Genomic DNA, 24622 nt, shown 5'->3' with positions numbered 1-24622 from the left:
GATAGAGAAATCTTTTACAAAGACCATTCATTTTGCCAATTCCCAGGTTTCTTAGATGTGCATGATTCAAGAGTGCCTACAACTTTCTGAAATGTCTGTGGGTAATACTATTCAGTTAGACATGCAATAAAAATTGAAAGATAGGAGGGAGAAAGAGAGAGAATGAACTGCCAGGGAAGAGAGATAAAGTCTACGTTGTCCCTACAAGTGAACAAAGTATGCTATTCACCATATAGGCAGTACCAGTAAAACATATTTAAATTAGCCAGTGACATGGGTTATTTCCCTACCATCATTCATGAATGAGCCCCAGCTAGACCCAGCAGTGAAATTATAACAGTGAAACTATAATAATACCACTGGTTTGTATGTAGATTTCTAGGAGCTCCAAAATCAAGTTTTCCAAGGCTATGACAGTTACAAAAAAGTTTTAGGAAAGTATATTATTATGGATTGAAATGCTCTCCTCTTTACCAAGACCTCATTTTTGCCATGGTCAAAAAAAGGCAAGATCCTATAGAGAACCAAGGTCAAGTTTTTGTATGCACATTGTTTTCATAGAAGTCCAACTGCTAAAGTGTATAGAATATAGGGGAAGCAGTGAAAAGAGTACAAATGTAAATTAGGTCTCTGTGGTTCCCTCTTATACTTTCTTTGAAAAGTTTTATTACCTGAGAGAGCAGTGTTCCATGGTATATTATTTTTGTTTTCAGAAAAATCTTCTGATGATTCCTTTCCTTTTGTTTTAAATAGTATTGAAAGTAAATAACTTGTCTTATATGCCCCTTTCATCCTTACCACCAACTCCCCCATCCCTGCCCAGCAATTAGGCAGTGTCTTCTTGAGTGTAACAAAATGACCAGTAAAACACAATGCAAAAAGGGTGCTCAAGCACTTATTTTCTGCAAAGAAGCCAGAGTCAGCGGTTTACTTTCTTATCACCACTTGGGTTGTCAAGGAAAGCACATCTCACACCCAACACATTTGTAAAATCAGTTTTCAACTGTAAACTACATGCAAACACACGTTGTTCATGTCATTTTTAGTGTTATTTATATATTTCAGACTTACGTCCCCAAACGTTCCTCATGCTTTTTGTAATCCTTTCCCCACACCTCAATGTCCAATATGCCCATCCTGTCAGAGAAGTAGTGAAAATCAAACTGTTCCCTCCACTGAGGATTTGCACTCTTACACAGTGTCTAGAAAACATGCAGTTATAATATTTATTTTCTTAAAACTTTATTCATCTCAATAGTATTAACACATCAATTTTGTCAATTAAATATAAGGACTATGAGAGCAAATGGCAAGGTTTGTTTATACACAAAAATGTATTTTGACAAAATTTAAAATAACACCTTAAAGAGTATTAAAGTGTTTCTCTATTTATAAAAGTAAAACTCTTGATTTAGATGTTTCCTGGGGCTTAGAACAATTTATCTTCAAAAGGAGAAATAATATCATTCCCTCATATTTATATTGCATAAATGTTATGATTATTATTAACGATGGATACTTTATGTCAATACACTTTTATATAGGCTATGGGATAAGAATGTTAGAATGTAGAATAGATCAATTTTACAAATAGGTTATGATATTATTGTTCTTATAATCAGACACTAAAACATTTCTGTTCATTACCATGACCCATTAGTAAGAGCTCTAAATAGAGTATAGTTATTTTTTAAAAAATGCAAATAAAACAGTCTTCTGAAAAGATTTTCCAGCTATCTAGCATCTGCTAGACACATTAAAACATGTGAAAATATTGTCTGTCACCAGAAATGAAGGATATGTACATGGTCAGTGATTTTTCAATTGAAGTTACTGACTAGTTAACAGGCTAGCAAAGGATCAGAATGGGAAGAAGATTCTTACAGTGTGGCGTCACAAAGCATGTTATAACATGTCAGTTGCCAATTTCTGGACAGTGAGAGGCTAAACTAAGGCCTGATTGTGAGCTCTAGCATTTTAAAAAATAAATAAATGAAATCTGATAATAAGAATAGTTTAAAAACTACTTTTAAATGACTAATCATTTATGTTCAATCCCATATTTTAATTAAGCTACTTATATACATTTTGATTCATTAGAAACATTTTCATTATTTTATTCATTTAGACTAAGAATTGAGCTTATAAAAATGACAATGGAAAACACTAACCATCAGATTATAAAAAGCTGAGCAGACCTGTAGTTGGATGTATTATTTCATGTCCAAACTGTATTGTGTATTATCCTTGAATAGCAAAAACACTCAGCAACACTGAGCCTCAGCTGCAGCCAATATCACTTAAAATAATTTAAGCCTTTTTTTCACATTAGGGTTGATATATCAAATCACAGAATTTCAGAAATAGAAAAAACCTATTAGACCACAAATTAAGTGCAGAATTCCCCAGAGGGAGAAAGCACAAGATATTTAACTAATACTACACTTCACCTTAGTCAAAAGGGCTAAATGAGGTTAGTGATGAATCATTTTCCTATAAATCCTTTGCATGACCCACTTGGGGCTGACTCAATGAATCTTAATCCAGAGGATAAGACTAAATTTGGTTGCACTAGCTGGATTTGTCAGAATCCACACTTGTAAATAAAAGTGGAGAAAGGAGGAAAGTATGTGAATAATTGTATTATTTATATATTTTAATAAACACCTTTACTCAATTATTTGGATATTGCTGGCAAAGGAAGAAAATATTTTCTTAAACTCTGTGGCTTCAATTCTACACTACATTTTGTAGAAAGAGAAATAATTGAGTAGTTGGTATTGCACTAAAAATGACACAGTAGGGGAAATGATACTGCTTCAGGTCTATTCATGCTTCCTTGAACCCTTTTGGAATTTACATGTTTACATGTTACAATACTCATGATATAATATACATACTTATATAATGATTAATTATTTTGAAATACTGCCAGTTAATTATATAAATATATATGTAAACTTGTATTATTATGTTAAAAATAAAATGAGTATTTGATGGTGAAAATAAATTGAAAAATCTTCCAAGGAAGCCAAAATATATTTCTTTTCAACTTCTCCAAAAAATATTTTCAACATTTGTGTTAATCAAGAATAAAATAGCAAGAAACAACAGTATTACTGGGGAAAATAGATCCTTGTTTGTATGAAAATCAAAGATAGGTAGGCAAAGAGATTGAAGAGCACAGATTTTTTAAATCTAGAATTATATGTAAACATTTCAATAAAAATGCAATGTACTATATTAGTGATTCTTTTTCTCCCCCTATACCTATGAAAATACTTTGGGATCTTCCTGGAGATTATGATACCTAGGGTTGTCATAAAAAAATAAATTGAAGACTTACAAGAAGAAAAAGTACTAGAACCTCCATGTATTAGAATGTATCTATGTATACATACATATGTGCATATATACACACATACATACATATATGCACACACACACACACACATATATATATATGGTATCACTGGCATTTTTCAAAATAATCTGTAAAATAGCATTTTTTGTTATGGCATATAACAAAATGAATAGGCCTTCACATTTCTTGAATGATATGGACAAAAATATATTTTGAAATGTATGTAGTCACTACAGTTATTTTAAACGCAAAAGTAATTGTTTTTATTACAGTAAAATCTGGGGAAATGGTTAGGAACGGGTAAGATACAAAACAGGGGTCACCCTATACCCTTAAAGCTACTAATTTCCTAATAAAATTGGTGAGACTTACCTTGCTCTTATATTTCTGCTCGCCTAGTTTTAATTGGACAAATATCTCTGTTATGCTTCCTCCAGAGATATTTTTCCCTTCCAATAAAGTAATACTAATAATTCCATTCCAGAGTTGGTTCTTCTTCAAGGATTCTGAAAGTCGCAGGTTGCGTATCAAAGAGGACTAAAAAGAGAAAAAAATATATATCAGTTACTAAAATCTCTTGATAATTCTATAGATCTGACTTCAGAATTTGACTCTGAAAACTGTTACCTCATTTGAAGATATTAGAATAATTTAAGTGTCAGCAAGCAATAGACTTCTAAGATAAAATTTTCTAAAATGAATTCTAATGGTGAGAAGTATTGTGTCATAGTAGAAAGAAAGCTGTCCTCAGAACCAGAAAGTCCTGGGTTCAAGCCAACTGGTATGCTGCTAAATATTTAACAACTGGCACTCCTGAAAAAATGTATGCATGATATATTTTTAATTTGCATCATTAATATTTTATTCATCATGTTAAGTCTCTGTGTTTATATGTAGACAATCAACAAAACAAATAAAGTCCTGATTTGTAGTGTTGTTTGCTGATTTCTGACCTGTAAATACTCACGCTGAAAATTTAACAACCAGTTTTGTTTTGTTTTTTTGATGAGGCAATGGGGGTTAAGTGACTTGCCCAGGGTCACACAGCTAGTAACTGTGAAATGTCTGAGGCCGGATTTGAACTCAGGTCCTCCTGAATCCAGGGCCAGTGCTTTATCCACTTTGCCACCTAGCTGCCCTGCCACAACCAGTTCTTAAGAGCAGTAGGAGTTGGCACTAACCAGCACACCCCTGGTTCAAGCCCATCTCTGACTAAAAGTATCATTTATGACAAGTTATTTAATCTCTAAATCCTTTAAACAACCTTCTAAGACTATGAGTTACTGAAAATGTGGCCTCACTATTGTGAGAAAATAATTATGAATTAGGGAGTTCTTGAGGGGACACAGGGACCCAGTTTTAGTTGGATTTCTCTTGTCCCTACTTCAGAGGTCAAGGTGAGTCCAAGGAATGGTGATAAGACTCTGTCTAGGCTGGTGAACTAAGTGGATTAAAACCACTCCTATCTGAATGTGCCCTTGCTCTCCCATTAGACCCAAACAATTGAATGATGCTAGTCAATTAATTATGATCAGTGCGTAAGGAACCGCCTCTATTGGAAGCAGGAAAAGCACTGGACCACAGGGGCTTGCTCTCTTGCTTCCTGAGACTCTCTTGAACTTGTCATGCGCATTCTCCTCTTTCTCTTGGCTCAATATGCTGGGTATGTAACTGTTTAGACCCGTAAGCCTGTGACTAATGAGGAAGTTAGGGAAATGCCACACAATCAATTCTTTACTAATATTTGATATACTTTAATAATAAATGCTTACTGCCTAAACTGGTGCAATAGCCATTAATTTATAAGTAGTAATATTTTAGAAAACCCCAGCCTTGGTTTCCCAATAATTTAAATTAACTCACTATTATGCATTGGTGGAGAGAATTCTCTCACTTGGGAGTTCCCCAAATCAATTAAATCACAGGTAGAATCCCCATCCTTAGCCATATTCTATTTTTAGTGACCAAAGTCAAGAATTGGTTTCCCTGTTTTTGCATTAGAACTGACCACTTACCAAAGCAGCTAACCCTTGCCTCTAACCATTTTAGTAGTAAGAAGAAAGGAAAAAATGATTGTGAAGAATGGAATAAATATTAAGCATAGCTTATTGAAAAACCTTCAGGTAGTTTGAGATATTGCCTTAGAATTTTGCTTTCACATTTGAGTTTGTTACTTCAACTCAAGTTCCTTAGGCTGCCACTGACATGATCACCTCCCAGGAATAAGTCTTCAATGGCAGCTAAATTTAACAATATCCAAATCAACAAATGATGACACTTTTTCCCCCCTATTTTTTGAGACTAGGTGTCTCTATCTCACCCAGGCTAGAAATCTAGTGCCCATCTTTAGTCAGTATCATGGTACCCTGATCCCCAGAGGCTCACTCACCAGAAGGGCACCAGACGTATTCTGCCTGCCTGCCTGCCTGCCTACCTGTCTGTCAGATTGACTTTAGCATTACCACAGTTTGGAACTCTCAAACTCAAGTGGTCCACCAGCCTTAGCCCCTCTAGTAGCATGAACTATAGGCATATGCCACCTGGCCTTCTTAGTGACAGATAAATACTACAAAATGAAAGAGGTAGCAATAGATGCTAAGGATAACTAAGATACACACAAATGTCGATCTAAATATCTATATTATTAGGTTACATGGAGATAGCTGAATGATATTTATTTCAAAAAATAAAACCCTGGGTTCACTAGAAAATTTAGATCTCTTGTTTTTCTTTTGTTTGAAGGGGAGGGGGAAAAAGGCAGAAAAATTTAAATGGCATCAAGGATCCAAGTTAATGGATGAATTCTTAACTTAGCTTGTTCATTCTTGTCATCTGTGCAATATATCTTCTGGAATCATTTAGACAAAGATTCACTCAGACACCAGTTAGTCACAATTTACCAGAACAAATGGTATGTCAGCACCATATTAATTATCTAGTGGCTTACCTCATCCAATACAAGTCACTTTCCTATCCTTAATTAGATGAAGCAACAATGCAAACACAGGATGTTTGGTCTATTCTTTTATGACAACCTTAAAAATGAAACACTATATAAAAATTGCATGAATCTTTCTCTCCTCTCAATATACTCAAAGGCTATAGTTTGAAGGCTGTTGAAAAGAAAGACAAATACATCTGCTACAAGAAAATGAGTAATTTCTTTAAAGGCTGAAATTTAGAATTAGGTTGTGACGCATTCGGTAATAAAGGTTTATAAGACACATAAACACAAATGTCTTTACACTTCCTATCTCTTACTTATTAAGGCAAATGTAAGCCAGTGTATTCTATATACATGTTAATATACTTCCCTTTAAATCATTATTTGGATTATTAGAGACACAGGCTGAAACCTCCTACCTTTAAAAAGAAAATGAGATTTTGATTCATAAATCCAGCTGCATTTTTTTTTTTAAAGTTTGACTCGCAGGCCAAAAAGCTAAAGCATGACTGTTCCCATGGACATACTTCAAAGTCCCGGCAGATATATTCCTCCCTAAACACTGCAACTATTTCAAAATCCTTTTTATAAAAAGGGAGTAATGTCCACAAGGGATCAAAGGGCATCCTACAGTCTGGCAATTGCCTAAGAAAAATGGCAGCGCTTCCATGAAATATGCCCTAAAATAATTTTGCGGCTTGGTATGTCCTAATTTCAAATTGGATGTTTATCTTGGAAAGGCTTCTATCTAACTTGTCCATAAAACAGTTCCACTTAGCTCTATGAGCCCTGTGAAAATGGAATCCAAAGCTGGTTATTAAAGGGGCCTAGAGATTGCTTCCATATGGCAGAACAGCATGGGAGTGGAGGGCTAAGGCCTACAGCAGGCGCTGCTTGGCTTGAGCTCCCGATCTATCCATGGACACTCGTTGCATTACACCATAACATCTGGATTATTGCTTGTAATGTCCCTGGGAAATATCCACTTCCCATCAAAGCCTTTATCTATCTCAGTCGTACTTTGAACATTTTAGTATTTAACACAGTCATGTTTGATGTGATGTACTTGCTGCATCCAGTCCAATTTTTTTTTCTTTTTCTTTTTTCTTTTTTTTTCCCCCCAAAGATGGGGTGGGAGAGGACATATTTATTGCATGGTTCACAAAGTGAAAAGAGACTTGCATGTTTTCCACTCAGCTATTTTTTCCTCCAAAATATCTATTAAAAACTATAAAATAGTTCTCTTCAAAATAAAGTTTCTCTTTGTAAGCCCTTTATTCTGTCAGGGTGTGTGTATATACATATAAGATTCTTAATAACTTCCACATTTATTTTGTACAGCTAAGGGTTGGAGGGTTATACCTTTCTTTCTTCTAAGGGCACTAAGTCTTTCTTTGAGGTCGGCTAGTTCTGAACCATTGTGTGTGCTACTCTGCCGATCTATGCTCTCAGAAGGCTACAGTGCTAACCTCTAGCACTCCCTTTCTGCCAGTAATAAATCATCTCATCTCCTCTAATTCACTTGGCTATACAACTAAGATTCTTGAGTCTCTGCCTGAGCCTATGTGCAGAATTAGCTATCCTAACAGAGTTGGAATGTGAAGAAAGAAAGGGAAGTGACCTATCAAAAGGGAAGTCTGTTTCACCTGAACTATGTCAAACCTTCGGTTCTGACCCTAACTTCTTAGCTCACCTCACAAAAGTACTTCAGTTCATATGGATTAATTTTCTCCTCCCCATCAACTTAACAAAATTATATATTAATATATTTTTTCTGTCTCTCCCACAAACCCTTCATTGTACTTATTTTACTATATTCAGCCTGAACTATGGAACTTTAAATAAACGGGGAAATCAGGTGGGATCATAAGAACTATCCCCATGTCAGAAAATAAGCAACCACTTTATATATATATATAATAAAAACAAACATAAATTGAGTTGGTTATTACCACAAGTCTTCATTTTTAGAGTGATTTGAGATGGTATTTTGTCTTTTCCAGTATAAACCTCATGAAACAGCTGGTTGGTTTTTCTAATCTATTTGTAATGCAAATAGAAATTGATATATACAGTGCTCTCAAGAAGGTATTGCCACACACTTCAGTATTAATGACAAAAGAGACCAACATGGCAGTATGAAAAGGAAGTTCTGGAATAGTACTCAAGAAACCTAAGCTATATTTCCACATTTGTCACAAAGTACTTGTGACCTTGGGAAAGATTTTATCTACGAGATGAGTATAAGTTAATTAATCTCTAAAATTCCTTACAATTCAAAAATTTTCTGATTCTGTAGTAAAATATAAGAGAATCTTAATAAAGATGTTCATGTTGAAATAAAACTTTAGAACAAAAAAAGTATAGTAGTGAAGGGATTGCCATTGCTAATGTATAAAATAGAATGAAGTTGAAGTTATATCATGGGGCATGAGTTACTGGTGTTACCAAAGGGTTGCAGAAGGAGAATCTGGCTCGCCAAACTCTGAATTCTAATAATTTTATTACACAGTGAAATATAATGGAAACATACGACATACTTATTAAAAGCCCTGCTCTGAGACAAGTCATGATCTCTCTAAGCCTTAGTTTCCTCAATTATAAAGTGGTAATAATAATTTCTTCTCTCCTTACCTCACAGGGTTTTAAGAATTATAAGATGTGATGAATATTAACGTTAAGTTTATCATAATCATCATCACTGTTATCATTCCTCCATTGAAAGCTTCCTCTAATGTCTTATGGTATGGACTTGGGTGCTCAACATCTATGCCATGTGTTAAGTGCTAGCAAGTTGGATAAGTTTCAGATACATTGACAAATTATATGTCTGTTGTCCAAAGACCGGACTAGCTTAGTTCATAAAAGTTTATCATGAAGCTGGCTATTGGATAATGGAGCTTTTTAGATAACAGGAACCTCCTAGATCACGCACTAAAGTCATGGAGGGCTTGTGAGGTTTACTGGTGGAAGGAATATCCATAGGAAAGAAATCAAAAGCCTTTGAAGTATAAATGCTATTACTATAAATTTGTTCACTCAGCTAGTGAATGCCAGAACCAATTTCCTATAACCCAAGTCCCTTTTCCAGTATTTTCCCACAGCATTATACTGCCTCTAAAAGCTAGGTTTTTATCAAACTGGACTAGGATGCATTCCAATATCATAATAAAAGTGATAATACTATTAAAATTGATACACATTTAGTGTTATACCACTTAAACGATCAAGAGGATATTTTACAGATCTCAATAACATAACAAAATTCATTAGGAGGAATAAGAGGTTTAAAACATGAATGGAAACAATGAAAATATATCAATGAAGGAAGTATAGCATTTACAGATCTTAAATCATATTATAAAGCAGCCTTCATAAATAACTGCTACTTGTTAAAACATAAAAAAGGAGATCAACAAAACAGTCACTAGAGATGGAAGAATGAAAAATATCTGAACTCAGTAATTCCCAAACATAAATTACCTAGGGAATTGGACAAGAATTTCTTGAAAAACTTGAACATAGTCTGGCAGAAATTAAGTTTAGACAAATAGTTTGTACCATATACTATAACAAATTCTGGATAATCTAACCTGAATATGAAAAGCTATACAATTAAAAACAAGAAAATCAAATCAGGTAGTATTAATAGCTCTAGCTAGGTAGCAAAATTTTAACCAAATAAGGGAGCGATGTCATTACATAAGACCAAATCAAGAATTTCAATGATGTGAAAATAAGAGGTTCTTACACATGAATATAATTAAATATTACTGTCCTGTAAGAACCAATTAATTATAAATACAGTGAAACATAGGGAGACTTACATAAACTAACGTAAATTGAAATAGCAGAACCAAGATGATATACATGACTACAATATAAATGAAAAATATCAACAACAAAAAGACCAAAACTAATAGCTTTAAAATTATAATGTCTAAACTTGACCCCAAGGAAGAAATATGATAAAGCATTTCCTCTCACTTCTTTGCAAAGAGAGGATATTATGGGTGTTGTGTACTTCAAAAATATCAGACTTCTTTGATATGATGGTTAGGTTTCTTTAACTTTTTTTTTTCCTCTCCTTCTGCCCTTTGATTTAAGGCATTGCTATTTGGGAGCTAAGGAGAAGAGGGAAACAGGAAATTTAGGTAATGTAAAAAATAAAATACAGCAATAAAATTAATTTTGAAAAAGGATATCAATAAAATATATTTCTTTTAAAAATATAGGGAAGGGGGAATCAAATGGTCATATAGACATGCTTTCCAGATATATGATCATTAAGTCTTGAAATATGTAGAACAGTAGAGAAAGCCCAGGGTTAGTGCTGTAATGGGAAGGCATAGATACCAATTTAGCAATATAAGCAGCAATCAGGGACTGGAAAATGAGGCCACCTTGCCCTCTCCACTCACACAACTACCACCTTAGTTCAGGCCTGCCATTATTACCTCTCCCGTAAATCACTGCAATAGCCTTTTAATTGGTCTCCCAGCTTCATCTCCCTTCTCTTGCCCATTCTACACACTGCTGCCAAAGAGACTTTCCTTACATTTAGATCTAAACCATGTTACTCCACTACTCAATCAACTCCAGAGGCTTCCTGTTGCCTCCAAGATAACATACAAATTCCTCTGTTTAGCTTTTAAGGCCCCAAACATCATGGCCCCCAACTTCTCTTTTCAGTTTCATTGGACATTACTGCCTCCCACACCCTTGCATTCTCCAAACTAGCCTTCTCTCTGTTCCTCACACATGACAACATTATCTTCCAACTCCATACTTTTGAACTGGTCATCACACATGCCTAGAATTCAATCCCTCCTTATTCTACCTCATAAAGTACCCTCTCTCTCTTTTTAAGACTCAGTCTAAGAACCATCTTCTACATGAAGTCTTTACTGATACCCTCAACCATTAAATATCAAATATCCTGTATTTAAATCCTTGGTGGAGTTTATATTCACTTTATTTTTATAGGTACATGTTGCCTTTTTCATTAGAATATAAGTTTATGCAGACAGGTTTTATTTCATTTTTTTTTTGTATTTATATTCCTAGTGCCTAGGACATAAGTACTTAGTAAATACATGATTGATTGTTGGATTGGTCCATGCCAGGTATTACCAACTCCAACAATAGAATTGTCCTTAGAGCTCTTTAAGGTCATTTTTTGGAGGGGGGAATGTGTTGAGGGAAAGGAAATCATTTTTAATAATATTCTAATTAAAAAAATTCAACTCTGATATACAAAAAATTTCCCATTAGCAACTAGGTAGGCAACAGAACAAAGAAGGTAAAAAATAGCTCCCTAGCAATGTCTATCTAAGGAAGAATGTGAACATTAAGAGATGAGGCCTATGATGAACACTAAGCTGAAAGAGTTAAGGAAGGACATTCAGTTTATAAAATGCTTCCCCAAAATATCCCTGGCCTGACTTTCATCATGTGAAACTACTATACCCTGTCAACAGCTTTTATGGAATGACATGAGGATATCCATGCTTCCATGGAACAGACCTCCAAAAGTGATAACACTAAACAGCTTCTTTAAGTTGGTGGAGGCAGATTTTGTAGGCATAAATCCCCCCCGGTTCCCATGTCCTATGTGGGAAATTTAGTTTTATTTTTTCCCTTAAATGATTTTGTGAGGATTTATGTGTAGATCTGAGATTAAATTTTAAACTGAAGTCTATATAAAATAATTTGGTCACACAGATATGTATATCTATATGTATGTGCACTTTAGTTGAAAAAGTTTTATGTGGAATTCAATCTACTTAAAGAATAAGGTAGTGTCATCACTAAGCTATTTCCTTTAGGAAAAAAAGACCAACATGCTTCTAGTCTGTAGAGGATGTATTATATCTTACTTATTCTATATTTCTTGGTTAAAGAAAAGGAAATGCTTAGTTACCACAAAATGACTGGAGTATACAACAAGCTAACAAAATATGATTTTATAATATTGACCTGGGATGATCCATACTTGTGTAAATGATGGTGGATTTTTAGCTATTTCTTTCCTTTTTTTTTTTTTGCTGCTGTGTAATGAGGGTTAAAGTGACTTGCCCAAGGTCACACAGCTAGTAACTGTCAAGTGTCTGAGGCTGGATTTGAACTTAGGTCCTCCTGACTCCAGGGCCAGTGCTTTATCCACTATGCCACCTATCTTCCTCTAATTTTTAGCTATTTCAATCAATCAACAAACACTTATTAAGTGCTTCCTATGTGCCAGTCACTATGCTAGGCACATCAAACAGTCCCCGCCCTGAAGGAAACCACATTTTATCAATGGAAACTACATATATATGAATACAAAATCTGTATGAAGTAAATAAATACAATGTAATTTGGGAGACAAGGCACTAAAAAGTGAGGGGATCATGAAAGGCCTTATGAAGGACCTTTAGCACCTGATCTAACATCTGAAAGAAGCTAGGGGTTTTAAGGGGAGGGCGTGGGCAAGATAAAATATGAGCAAAATGTGTATAAAACATGAAGATCAGAGAGGGAATATCATGTCTGAGGAATAGCAAAGAGGACTGCTTGGCTAGATCATAGACTATGTGAAGAGGAGAATAGGTAATAAGCCTGAAAAGGTAAGTGCAACCATATTGTCAGGGGCTTTAAATGATGAAGCTTATTTTTGATCCTAGGGGGTAACAGATAGGCACTGTGGCTTAATGAGCAGATGGATAATAGGGACAGCTGTCTGTTTCAGGAATAGATGTCTATGGTAAGTGTATGGAGGATGGATGGGAAAGGGCTGAGCCTTGAGGCTGACAGACCAATTAAAAGGAGATTTTCCTTATCTTCCTCAACTGCAGGTATGAACTTAAGCTTGTATAAAAAGCCAGAGAAACAAAACCCAAACACTCCTCTCCTTTCTCTTCCTTTTCTCAGAACTTCTTTGTGATTACTCAATGACCAACAATGACTCTCTAAAAAACCAATAAAATCCAGTGTCGAGCAATGTCCTCAAACATAAAAGCTCACCTTTACATCAATTATTTTATTTCACCAACGTGTATCTTTTAACTTCAATTTTCCAAATTCCTGAGGTCAGGTCTTGGTGGATCATCACTGTGAAATCACATTGTATTTTAATCAGTGAATCAAAGAGAGCCAGGAAAATGGAGCCAGCAGAGGTATACATAATATGAGGTACACAAAGCAAATGCTACCTTTAAAATGCTACATTGTCCAGAATTATGAATAGAACATAAAGAGATCTTAGAAATCATTTGGCCCAACCTTGTCATCTTATAGAGGAAGTTAAAGCCCAGAGAAATGAATGAAAGAGTGTAAAAGCCTTTATTAAGCACTGTGTACAAAAGAATGTAGATACAAATAGAAAAAAAAAAAAGCAAGATAGTCTCTACTTTCAAGGAGCCTGAATTCTAATATAAGGAGACAAGATATATACAAAATTTTAGCTGCAAGTCAGGTGGAAAGGACCCAAGGTCCTTAGGGTACAGTGGTAATGGCTCTTCTTTAATGTGATTTCCACTAATGAAAACATATCTATGTCTGATTGAACCATTTAGCAGTGCCAAGGACTTTCCGGATGAGAATTTTTTTCTCCTCCCTGGGTCTTCAATGTGGCTGCTGAAGAAGGAGTGACAGCACCTACAGAGGCTATTATAGGTCCTGTTCTTCCTCTCCTCTTACTCCTAGACCAGATCTCCATATCTTGCCCAAATTATAAGTACAGCAAGGTCTCTCACTAGTGTACTCATAATCATCACAGAAACTTTGACCTCCTACACTTTGGGCCTGAGTAGATTTGGCCCTCCTTAGGGAGCCTGAAGGGCCTCCAGTCCTGGGAGGTCCTCATTTTAGTTCTACAGGGCCCTTGGGTACTATGGCTCAGAACTCCTGACGCCAAGCAACCTACTACTCTTTTTCTTTTTCTTTTTTTTTTTTTTGGTGAGGCAATTGGGGTTAAGTGACTTGCCCAGGGTCACACAGCTAGTAAGTGTTAAGTGTCTGAGGCCGGATTTGAACTCAGGTACTCCTGACTCCAGGGCCGGTGCTCTACCCACTGCGCCACCTAGCTGCCCCTAACCTACTACTCTTTTATTTATTTATTTTTTTGCGGGGCAATGGGGGTTTAGTGACTTGCCCAAGATCACACAGCTAGTAAGTGTCAAGTGTCTGAGGCCGGATTTGAACTGAGGTACTTCTGAATCCAGGGCCGATGCTTTATCCACTGCATCACCTAGCTGCCCCCTAACCTACTACTCTTAGTGTTTCAGTAGCAGGGATTACAGGAACATCATTGATTGCTATATGATGACTGATAAAAGTACAATGGTATTCCAAGAGCCCTCATCTGTAAAAGAGGAATAATATCACCTGCCTCACAAGGCTGCTATGAGGTTCAAATGAGATAGCATGTGTATAGAATTTTGTAAACCTTAGAGTATTATATCTATACCGATTATTAGTAGTAGTTATGTTAGTAGTAGTTTATTAGCAGTAATAGCAGCCGTAGCAGTAGCAATAGTTGTGGCAGTAATAGTAGTAGGATTAATTTTAGGAGTGATAGCACAACAGTAGGAGGAGTAGTGATAGTAGCAGCAACAGCAATAGCAGCAGCAGCAGTAGTAGTAGTAGTAGTAGCAGCAGCAGCAGCAACAACAATAGTAGCAGTAGTAGTAACACTGTTAGTAGTAGCTACAGCAGCAGTAGTAGCAATAGTAGTAGTAATAATAATAGTAATACAGCAGTAGTATTAATAGTAGCAGCAGTAGTAATAGTAGTCATAGTAGTAGCAATAGTAGCAATAGCAGTAGTAACAATAGACATAGTGGCATAAGAATAATCCAAGATGAGAAGCTCAGAAAGGTCACAATCCATACCAGTGGAGGCACCATCCCAGTCAGTGAGACCTAGCAATGCATTAACATATCTAACACTGGAATTGGGAAGCTGAACCTTTTACAATTAAAATCAGTCAAGCAACACTAGCATATTTCTGCTGGGCCCAATCTAGGGTCTATCTTAGAACATCAGCATCTCTATGGTGTGCAAAGGACATAGCTACAATGGTCTTCAGGTGGTGCTGCAGAGTGGGTGAAGGGAGGTGGAGAAGCTTCTTGAAACCCATGAATTCCTGGTCCCTGGACAAATGAACAACTCCAGATTGAAAAAAAAAATTAGGCAAATGGAGGTTGTGCCTTATCCTGGGTCTAATAGCTTAATTAGCTAATGGGACTAACTAGTCCTCCTAGTATTACTAGTTTACTTCACTAGCTATTCCTACTGAACCACCTAGCTATCTCTACAAATACAGTTCTACAAAACTATAAATATAATCCCATAACTTCAGGGTAGGAAAAAAATATATATATTTTTAAATGGGATTCTGAATGGGAAATGGGATTGGGTTGAGAACGTGTGACTGAAGTGAAAATGGAAAAGAAAGAGGAAATATATTCTTCCTCTGCCTTTTATAATCTGTCTCCAACTGAGAGATGTAAAAATAGGTTAGAATTTTCACAAGCGCCACACACAATCACATATAAATCCAATGTGTTTAAATTTAGGGATTCCTACTCAATAAAAGTAAGCAGAATGTGTGAATGAACAATCTCTGAATATACTTGGAGAGGAAGAGGGTGTCATCTTCCCTTTTCCCAACAATATAGTATATAATGATCAGCTTGGTATACTACAGAAATGTCAAACTCTCTGCCAGCAAAACACTGAGCACAGCCTGAACCAGATGAAATGTAACAGGGAAATGTTTAACAAAAATTAATAAAAATACAATATGACACAGATAATGTTAATTTGTGGTTTTTAAGTCAACATGTGCCTGCAGGCAATCTGACTCTATTTGAGTTTCACATGAGGTGTAGCAGACCTATGAGACAGAAAACCTGGGTTCAAACACCCCTTCTGACACATACTAGCTGCATAAACCTAGGCAAGTCCCCTCTCAGTGCCCCAGGCAACTCTTTAAGATAGAGTAGGGGGTGCGGCTAGGTGGTGCAGTAGATAAAGCACTGGCCCTGGATTCAGGAGGACCTGAGTTCAAATCCGGCCTCAGACACTTGACACTTACTAGATGTGTGACCCTGGGCAAGTCACTTAACCCCCATTGCCCCACAAAAGAAAAAAAAAGATTAAAGATAGAGTAGGAGTCATTCTACATTGATAGAGGGATTTCCTCACCAGAAGCTCTCTACATGGATAAAATCATAGATCTAATCTAAAAAGTAACCAATCAACAATCAAACAAACAAAACCAGGTCTGAATGAACAACTAACTCCTCCCTTTCCCAATGTGTAGTAACAGAGCAGCACAATTTAATAGGTAAATAGCATTTCTGCCCACGTCTTTCCTCATCCTCTTCTTTTCATTTCTCATATACCTACCTACTCATAAACTAAGAAAGCTTCCATGTGGCTAAAAGTGTTTAAAACAATTTCGAGCCAAGAAAGTTCACAAACCCATATCAAGTCACTTTTTCTGCAAATTACAGTCTACAAAATACATGAGCAGATAGGGAGATATCAAGTGAAAGCGATGAATTGCATTATGTTCTGAAGGCAGCCTGAGTATTGTGAGAGGGGAAAAGAGGAGGAAAGGCTTGAAAAGGAGAGAGAGGAAGGCAGGGAAAGAACTTAAGTCTCTGTGACTAGGTCAGAATCAAGACTGTAACCACCGTGATTTGCAAAAAGAATTCCGGAGTCTCACTCATTAGGCAAGCAAACCAGCCAGTGGAGGCAGCTGCCCTCTGGGAAAGGGGAAAAGAAAAGGCATTTAAACTGACAGGAGACTGCTGAGATGGCACCGGACCCTGTGGCATCTGAGTTTGCTACTTAAGATGCGCCGATGCCAAAGGGTTTTTCTAGAAAAATCAAATACACTGAGGAAGACAAAGAAAATTAAAGCAGGATGAGAAGTGTGAGAGGGAATAGGACTGTGTCTCATGATAAGTTAATTCTCAGGATTCCCAAGTAACCTTTTAGCCAATTTATCCAATCAGTTCACTCTGACTGAATACATGGCAACAGAACAGAATTAGCTGGCAACTCTGTCACTCAAATTGGTGGCATACCATCCTGCAGGTCGAAGTGAGAGCTTCCCCAAGCAAAACCAATTGTTTGTGTAGCCTTTTCGCAGTGCTACTGCCTGCCTGGATACTGGTGACTTGAGACCTTCATCTCAGTGAGAGGAAATAAGTGACAAAAAAAGCATCAGCCATGGATTCTTACCAAGCTACTTAGATGGTTAACAAGAATTTCCAATGTTGGAAATAGCAAGACGCTATTGGAAGGAGTCACAAGCCTAGGGTTCATTCCTTATATTGACATTCATACAGGAAAACAATCCTCCACAGGGGCTATAGTGCTAAATAACATTCAGCTGCCTCACAAATCCATGCTGCTGTGCATAAGAGAGGCCAGGTGAGTGTACAGAAAGCCCTGAGAGAACTCAGCACCACTAAAAACTTGTATCTCACAGTCTATATTCTCAGAATGAAGCAATATATGAAGGGTAGTACATTATATGTAGATATTCCTCTTTGGGTTTCAGGTCTTATACATAGAAGCTTAAAGAAAATAGGACTAAAAGTGGTTCATTTATGATATCTAGAAACAATATGGTATGGTCAAAAGATTGCTGGAGTTAGGATTGCCGGAAGACACTAATTAGGTAGCTGTGTATGATAGAGATGTCACTAAGCCTCTCTGTCTTTGGTTTCCTTAGAAAAAAAGTGAGATAATAATGGCAATAGTATTTGCTTTAAGGGGTGCTTGGGAAAAACAAATGAGATCATGTCATTATGACATTTTTCAAAATTTAAGACATATCAGTTGTAATTATTAATTATTATATACAATTTATAATATCAAGATATAAAACATAGAAGTGAAATTTGGCAAACTAAATTTATTTGCACTGCACATACACATGCACACTATCACACAAACATTCCATCTGCAATTATACCTAATTTTCAGTGAAAGGGAGAATTCATCTTGACATTATTACTTTTTAAAGATATCAAAATGAGAGCAAAGAGTTTGGAGTAATTCCTAAATCTATTAAAAGCATTTTGTATGCATTCTGTTTTAAAAACTGAGATGTAATATCAAGAAAAGAATATGGAAGAAAGCCCACAGAGGTACAATACTTTGGAACCTTCTGTTTGATGGGTTAAGAAGATGCCATTTAACTCATATCATTTTGGATGAAATTATGGATATAAACCCAAGTTATTACTAAAATAAAATTGAGGTGAACAAGTCATTTTCACAGTTAACATAAGCACTTAGAGCTAGTAAAATTTGGGATACTTTTTAATATGATCACTCTTTTCTCTTAGGATCATTATAGAATGCATTTTTAAAAATCTTATAGGAGAACTCAACTCAAAATTTAATGTTGGAGAGTATAAAACCCCCCTAAATCAACAAAAATTAGTTGGCATATCTATGTCTAAATTACCTTTGTTAGTCTTTAACCAGTGACTATGGAATTTCCATATTCTTGTATTAGAAAAATGTAAATAATTTCCCATTTCCCTTTCTCAAACAAGCAATAATCTCCATCACTGACTATTTAATATAATCATGATATGTGTTTGAGGGGTTTCTATATTTACATATTATGCATTTATATAGTACATATATATATATATATATATAGTCAGGTAGACCTGCATCTCTGTTTAGATGTATATGCCAGAGTAATTCAGTTACTATACAGTATCTTATATAGTAAGAATTCCCTAGGTGCTATATGATTTTTAAGCCTTTTTTTTAACAGTAGAAGGAGAATTGGGAATGCTATCACCGAGCTCTGCAAATATAGACAATACTGCTCTCCAGGATCCCATGTTTCCTTCATATTTTTGATATCTTTATCCAGGCCGTCAACATTTTTTTTTACCCTACTCCACTCCTTTGACCATTCTTCCATAACCTTTCCTGTCCTCCCTAGACTCCAATATTCCCCAAGCTCACAATTTTTCTTTCTAGCCTTTATGTTCTTCCACAAACTGCCAGTACTGTTGCACAGACCAGAGTTCCCTAACTAAAGATGGTTATTGATGTGCAGTACTAGTTTTTTAGTGCAGTAGCAGAATCAATAAACTAGAAAATACTGCTTTGTCAGGTTTCACCAAAGCATTCTGGGAAATTCTTTACTGTTTCAGATGGCTACAGAAACTCTTCTTAATGTGTGAGAGCTTGAACTGGGTCTTCTTTGGTGAGAACTGATGCTCTTCTACCCTCTAGTGACTATAACAGAATAAAGCAAAAGTTCAGGGAATTTTTTTAATAGAATGAATCATGATATTTTCCTTAATCCAATATCATTATTTGGCACCTTTTAGTTTTATTTTAAAAGATTCTAAGACATTAACCAGATCCTTGGGAACTGAATGATCTGCCAGGATAACATAAAGCCTTATCTCAAGTTATTTTTAAAGTATACAAAAATGCAAAGATTATATATGTCAAGATAATAACAGAGACAGAACTTTGGCTCTTGTGAAAACCAAAGAGTAAAATTTGAAGTACTAAACTTTTTTTTCTTGTAAGCATCTACCAACTATCAGATCCAAAATATCACTTTATGCATTGTAGGCATACACATACACATCCCACATATATTCATGCTGCAAACTTATAAAACATGTACACATATATATGTGTACAAACACATATATTTTTTATAGTTTCAATAGACATTAGACATCATCTGACTCATATGTCTTATTTACAGTTGGAGAAACTGATAACCAAAGAGGCCATGTAATCAGTTAGTGAGAAGATAAGAATTAGAACCCAGTTTTCCTAACTTCTAGTCTCCCATGTTTACACTATACAACATATAAAGACACAACAGATCAGATATAACACATGGCAATTTACCTGACAGAACAGTTTTCAGATTAACTCAATAATTAGCCTTAAGTTTCACATTAGTCAACTCAAAATTGTTTGCTGAACTGATTATTCATTTCTGCATCCCCACCCTCCAGGTCTTCCAGTATTGGTATTTGCTATATGAATTAAAAACACCATAACGTTTCTTTTAAAACTTTGGGACTGAGAAGATTTCTTATGACCCTGGAATCTACAAGCATTTATACAAAATTTGTAGCAAATGAGACTGAATAAATAAGACGGCACAATACATATATGATAGATATGTATATATACATATACACATGTACATAGACTTCCAATACATGTTCAGAAGCCATACACACACACACGTGTTTGTGTGTTTGTGTGTGTGTGTGTGTGTGTATTTCATGTTACCTCATGAAGATTTTTAGGTAATTGCTAACCAAAAAGAAATAAAGATATCTGGAAGGTACTTAATATGGGCTTTCAAAAGATAGCATGCAATTTTTTCAATTAACATTCTAATATTTGTTTCTATTATCACTAGGGTGAATTTAAAACAAATTTTAAAAACAACTAAAATTTAAGAATTCAAACTAAGTTTAACACCCTCCAATTATAAGAAATGTAAGAAAATGAAATGTGTCCAAGAATCAGGAAAACCTTATAACTGAAAATAAGAGCCAATTGAGGAGGTACTCCTGGTTCTCAATTGAAGCACATATGTGTATGTGTGTGTGTTATCTTTTTATTCAGTCTTGTTTGCTACAGATTTTGTATAAATGTTTTCAGGTTCCAATGTTGAAACACCACAGCCATTTATTTAGTAAATACAACTAGAAAGGTTTGTTATTTCCCATTTTTCAGAAAAAATAACATCAGAAAAATGTATATTATGATACCTAGAATTTAGTTTATCTAGGTAATGACTATATATGCATTATTTAAGAAGAATTTATTAAGCAATTTTAGAGAAAAAAAAGCAAATTACCTTACTTGCACTTAACCTTTTCCGATTTGACCACCTCTAAGAATTGTTGAGTAGGATCCCCCAAAATTTCATGTAAATAAATGAAGAAAGAGGAAAGAAGAGAAATATTAGTAACAATAAAATGGGTTATATTACAATAGTTTGTGGTTAATTAATCATGATTATAGGGAATGAATTTGGTGCCAAGGTGTGCGTTATTTTTTAAAAAGAAAAAGTTTCAGAAATAAAGACATTTTATTGAAATAATTTTCTGATAGTTTCCAATAAAAGATAAGGTGAGAGAGTCAAAAACAATAGTCTTCTGTTGTACATTATCTATGTCTGAAATTCAATTAAAAATATTCACAATTTTACTTTTGTACCAAGCTGAAAAAAATGCACAAAGATAAAATATTTCTATATACTATTCAGACTTCCAATACAAGTTCAGAAACCAATGCGTGAAATCTACTTGGCTTCATAGATTAGTATTTATCCTCAAGATGGCTGAAACAATCACATTTGTCTGCCATTTTGAAATACAACTCTGAGAGGTCTTATAAATAAGTGGTAGAATGGAATACTTATTTTGAAAGAGCTGGGAAGAGAATCTCAGGAATATACACACATATGTATGTACATATGTATATGCATACGTGTGTATGAATGTGTATATATCCACACATATACATGTATGTATGTATGTATGTATGTATGTATGTATGTATGTATGTATGTGTGTGTGTGTGTATGTATGTATAAAGAACCTGTATCATTATTTAGTAAATTTTTCAAATGCAGACTAATTTAAGCACTGAGGGAAACAACATTTTTCCAAACAGTAGGAAGCTTTACCATGTAATCTATTTTAACACTCATTTGTCATACTTAAGTTGCTGAATGTATTTCATAATTAAAATTTCCTTCCAATATTACTTTTTTATTATTTCTATTGCTGCCCAATTCAGTAAAGCTCCATGCTGGTTAGTTAAACAACTAACTGGTTGCTAAAACTTAAATAAATACTAAAGATTACATCTTAATTATGTATATAATCAAGCATACTACATTTAGTACTTACAATGTGTATAATAGTGTGGTTGTAAGGGTAGGAGGAAACTGTTTGGATAAATGATATATTCCTCTCTCCTAATATACATTCCAAAAAAAGTAGGAATGAGATTATAAATAACTTTTGGAGGAAAATGCAATGCTTCCTACTCTGAAACCAGAAATATCATTATAGTGCTATTTTTAAATACCATATTCTTCATTAAAAGTCCATTTTCCCCATGAAAATCTTAAAGTCAACAAATGGCATCAGGTTATATGTGTTGCAAACTGAATATTAAATTTAGTTCCTGCTATATTATTTTCAAACAAAGAAACATAATTTTTATAATTTCTTTAAGCTCCCAACAACATCAATATAGGTCCTATAAACTCCAACTTAGCCTTCCTCCTACAAAATCATATTCTTGCATATGTTCACTCCAGCATAAACAAAGGTAAAATTCTCAAGGTGCCTGATTATTTGTAACAATTTGATATACACCATATTTAAATACCTTCAATTCAGGCTGCTCCAGGAAAATAGAAAGAAATCAGGGAAATTCTGAAATCCATTTTAATCCATATATGTCCAGGAACTATCCTATATTACACTAGTTTTTAAATCAGAAAATAATTCTTTAGAAACATACTTTGATATTTCCAAACAAAAAAATTTACTTGGAAGTCATGCATGCCATTCACTATTGCAAATAACAAAAGTGTAGTATTATTCTGCACTTAAATGTTATTTTAAATAAATTTAAATAAAATAACATGATTGCCATATTCTACAATTTAAATCCTATATGGAATGGAGTAATTCTAAATTATTCTTTGATATTTTCTCTTAATACCTCAAAGATGAAAAAAAAAAAACTAATCTATTTAAATGACAGATATACACACCCTTTTTGCTTTGGATTGGATTTATGTGACTAAAGGAAGTTCCTTGTGACAAACTTCCCACTACCAAGGCAGATTGCTACCTGCTCTGTAACTTAAAACCTCAGATTTTTTTTGCATTATAAAGTAAAATTTAAATAAAATGAGTAACTTTTAAAATAGAGTAACTCAATGTTCACAAACTCATATATTCAATGATGCTGAGAGGAAGTCTTTTTCCTTTTTTAATAAAACATGAGTCATATTAAAATAATATTTTCAAAGGGAAATTTCTCCAAATTAAAATTTCCTTTTAGAGAATCTGAAACCAAAGGTCTAGTTCTGAACCAAACAGCACTTGGAGCTTATGAAGATTTTGTAGTTATTATTTTCAATAGCGAGGTTATTATGAGGTACCTTCACATCAAGAAATTTGAGTCAGAAACACTAAATTTATCCCGGAGATGCTCAGGACAATTGACGTTCCATCAGATAATCCCAGTCTTCATTAAGCTTTAAAAAAACCTTTCTGAGCACACACAAAATATATTTAAAATTTTGTAAAAATACTTTAAGCACTAATTCAATTCCCCAAAACAAAAACAAACAAACAAAAAACAAATAGGCAAACAAGTTAGATATAAAAACAAGGACTTGGTATTCTGTTTGTGGTCCTGTCAATGATTTCTTAAGTGATCTTGGGGAGGTTACCTCACCTTGATGTTTCGGGCTTTCCACATGCAAAAGGCATGACTAGCTATGCTGAATATATATGAACATTTTTCTTCTACCATTCTCATATAAGGGATTATATATTCCAGATAGGCATCTCACTTTTACTGTAGACTACAAGCCTACTACAATCACAAGTATGATTTTATTAGATAAATAAAAATTACTTAGATAATTACAAAAAGTAGTAGCAACCAAAATCAAAACTTATAAAAGGTACATGAAACTATAAAGTTCATTTCTACTGTCATCTTCTACCCAAACTCCATGCCCTTTCCAATAATTGCTACTTTCCCCGTACAATAACTTTTTAAAAAAATATTTTAGTAATTTATCAACATCTAATTTAACAGTAGTCTACAGATTTTCACAATTTATTTTGAAAATATAAACCAATAAATAAACCTAAATTTTATCCTTTTTTTTCACCCATAAGGTGGTGGTATTTTTAAAATTGTTTTGCAAATTAGATCTATCATGGATATGTTTTTAGTACAGTTTAAGTCTCTAAAAGGAGACAAAAATATCTTCCCTGAATATAAAATAATTTTAAAGAATACATTCATATCACGCTTCATAAATACTGATAAAATAGTTGTTTTTTCATTACCTAGAATTCTTGAACTAGTAATAATTTACACACACAATTATTTTCATTCACTTATAGCAAATTCTAATTTGAAAAAGTACATCTTGAAGAATATATGAATGGAAAACATGTTGGTTAAAATAAATTACAGTTCTATGAATTTATATTTTGCCATGTTAAAAAAACCATACAACGCAACATTTA

General features: G+C 34.5%; 1 protein-coding gene across 1 annotated transcript in view; it reads right to left on the bottom strand.

Annotated features, from left to right (window-relative positions):
• MCTP2 (multiple C2 and transmembrane domain containing 2) overlaps window positions 1-24622 on the bottom strand; it is a 275109-nt gene that overhangs the window by 139109 nt on the left and 111378 nt on the right. Inside the window, exons 8-10 of the mRNA XM_043984960.1 lie at window positions 21184-21219; window positions 3737-3901; window positions 1072-1202 (exon numbers count right to left, since the gene is read on the bottom strand). Coding sequence (XP_043840895.1) covers window positions 1072-1202; window positions 3737-3901; window positions 21184-21219 — 332 coding nt within the window. The remainder of the gene's footprint in view (window positions 1-1071; window positions 1203-3736; window positions 3902-21183; window positions 21220-24622) is intronic.

This window comes from Dromiciops gliroides, chromosome 2 (assembly GCF_019393635.1).
Source record: "Dromiciops gliroides isolate mDroGli1 chromosome 2, mDroGli1.pri, whole genome shotgun sequence".
Classification (NCBI taxonomy): Eukaryota; Metazoa; Chordata; class Mammalia; order Microbiotheria; family Microbiotheriidae; genus Dromiciops; species Dromiciops gliroides.
The sequence above is the reverse complement of the archived record's forward strand: the minus strand, read 5'-3'. Positions and strand labels throughout refer to the sequence as shown.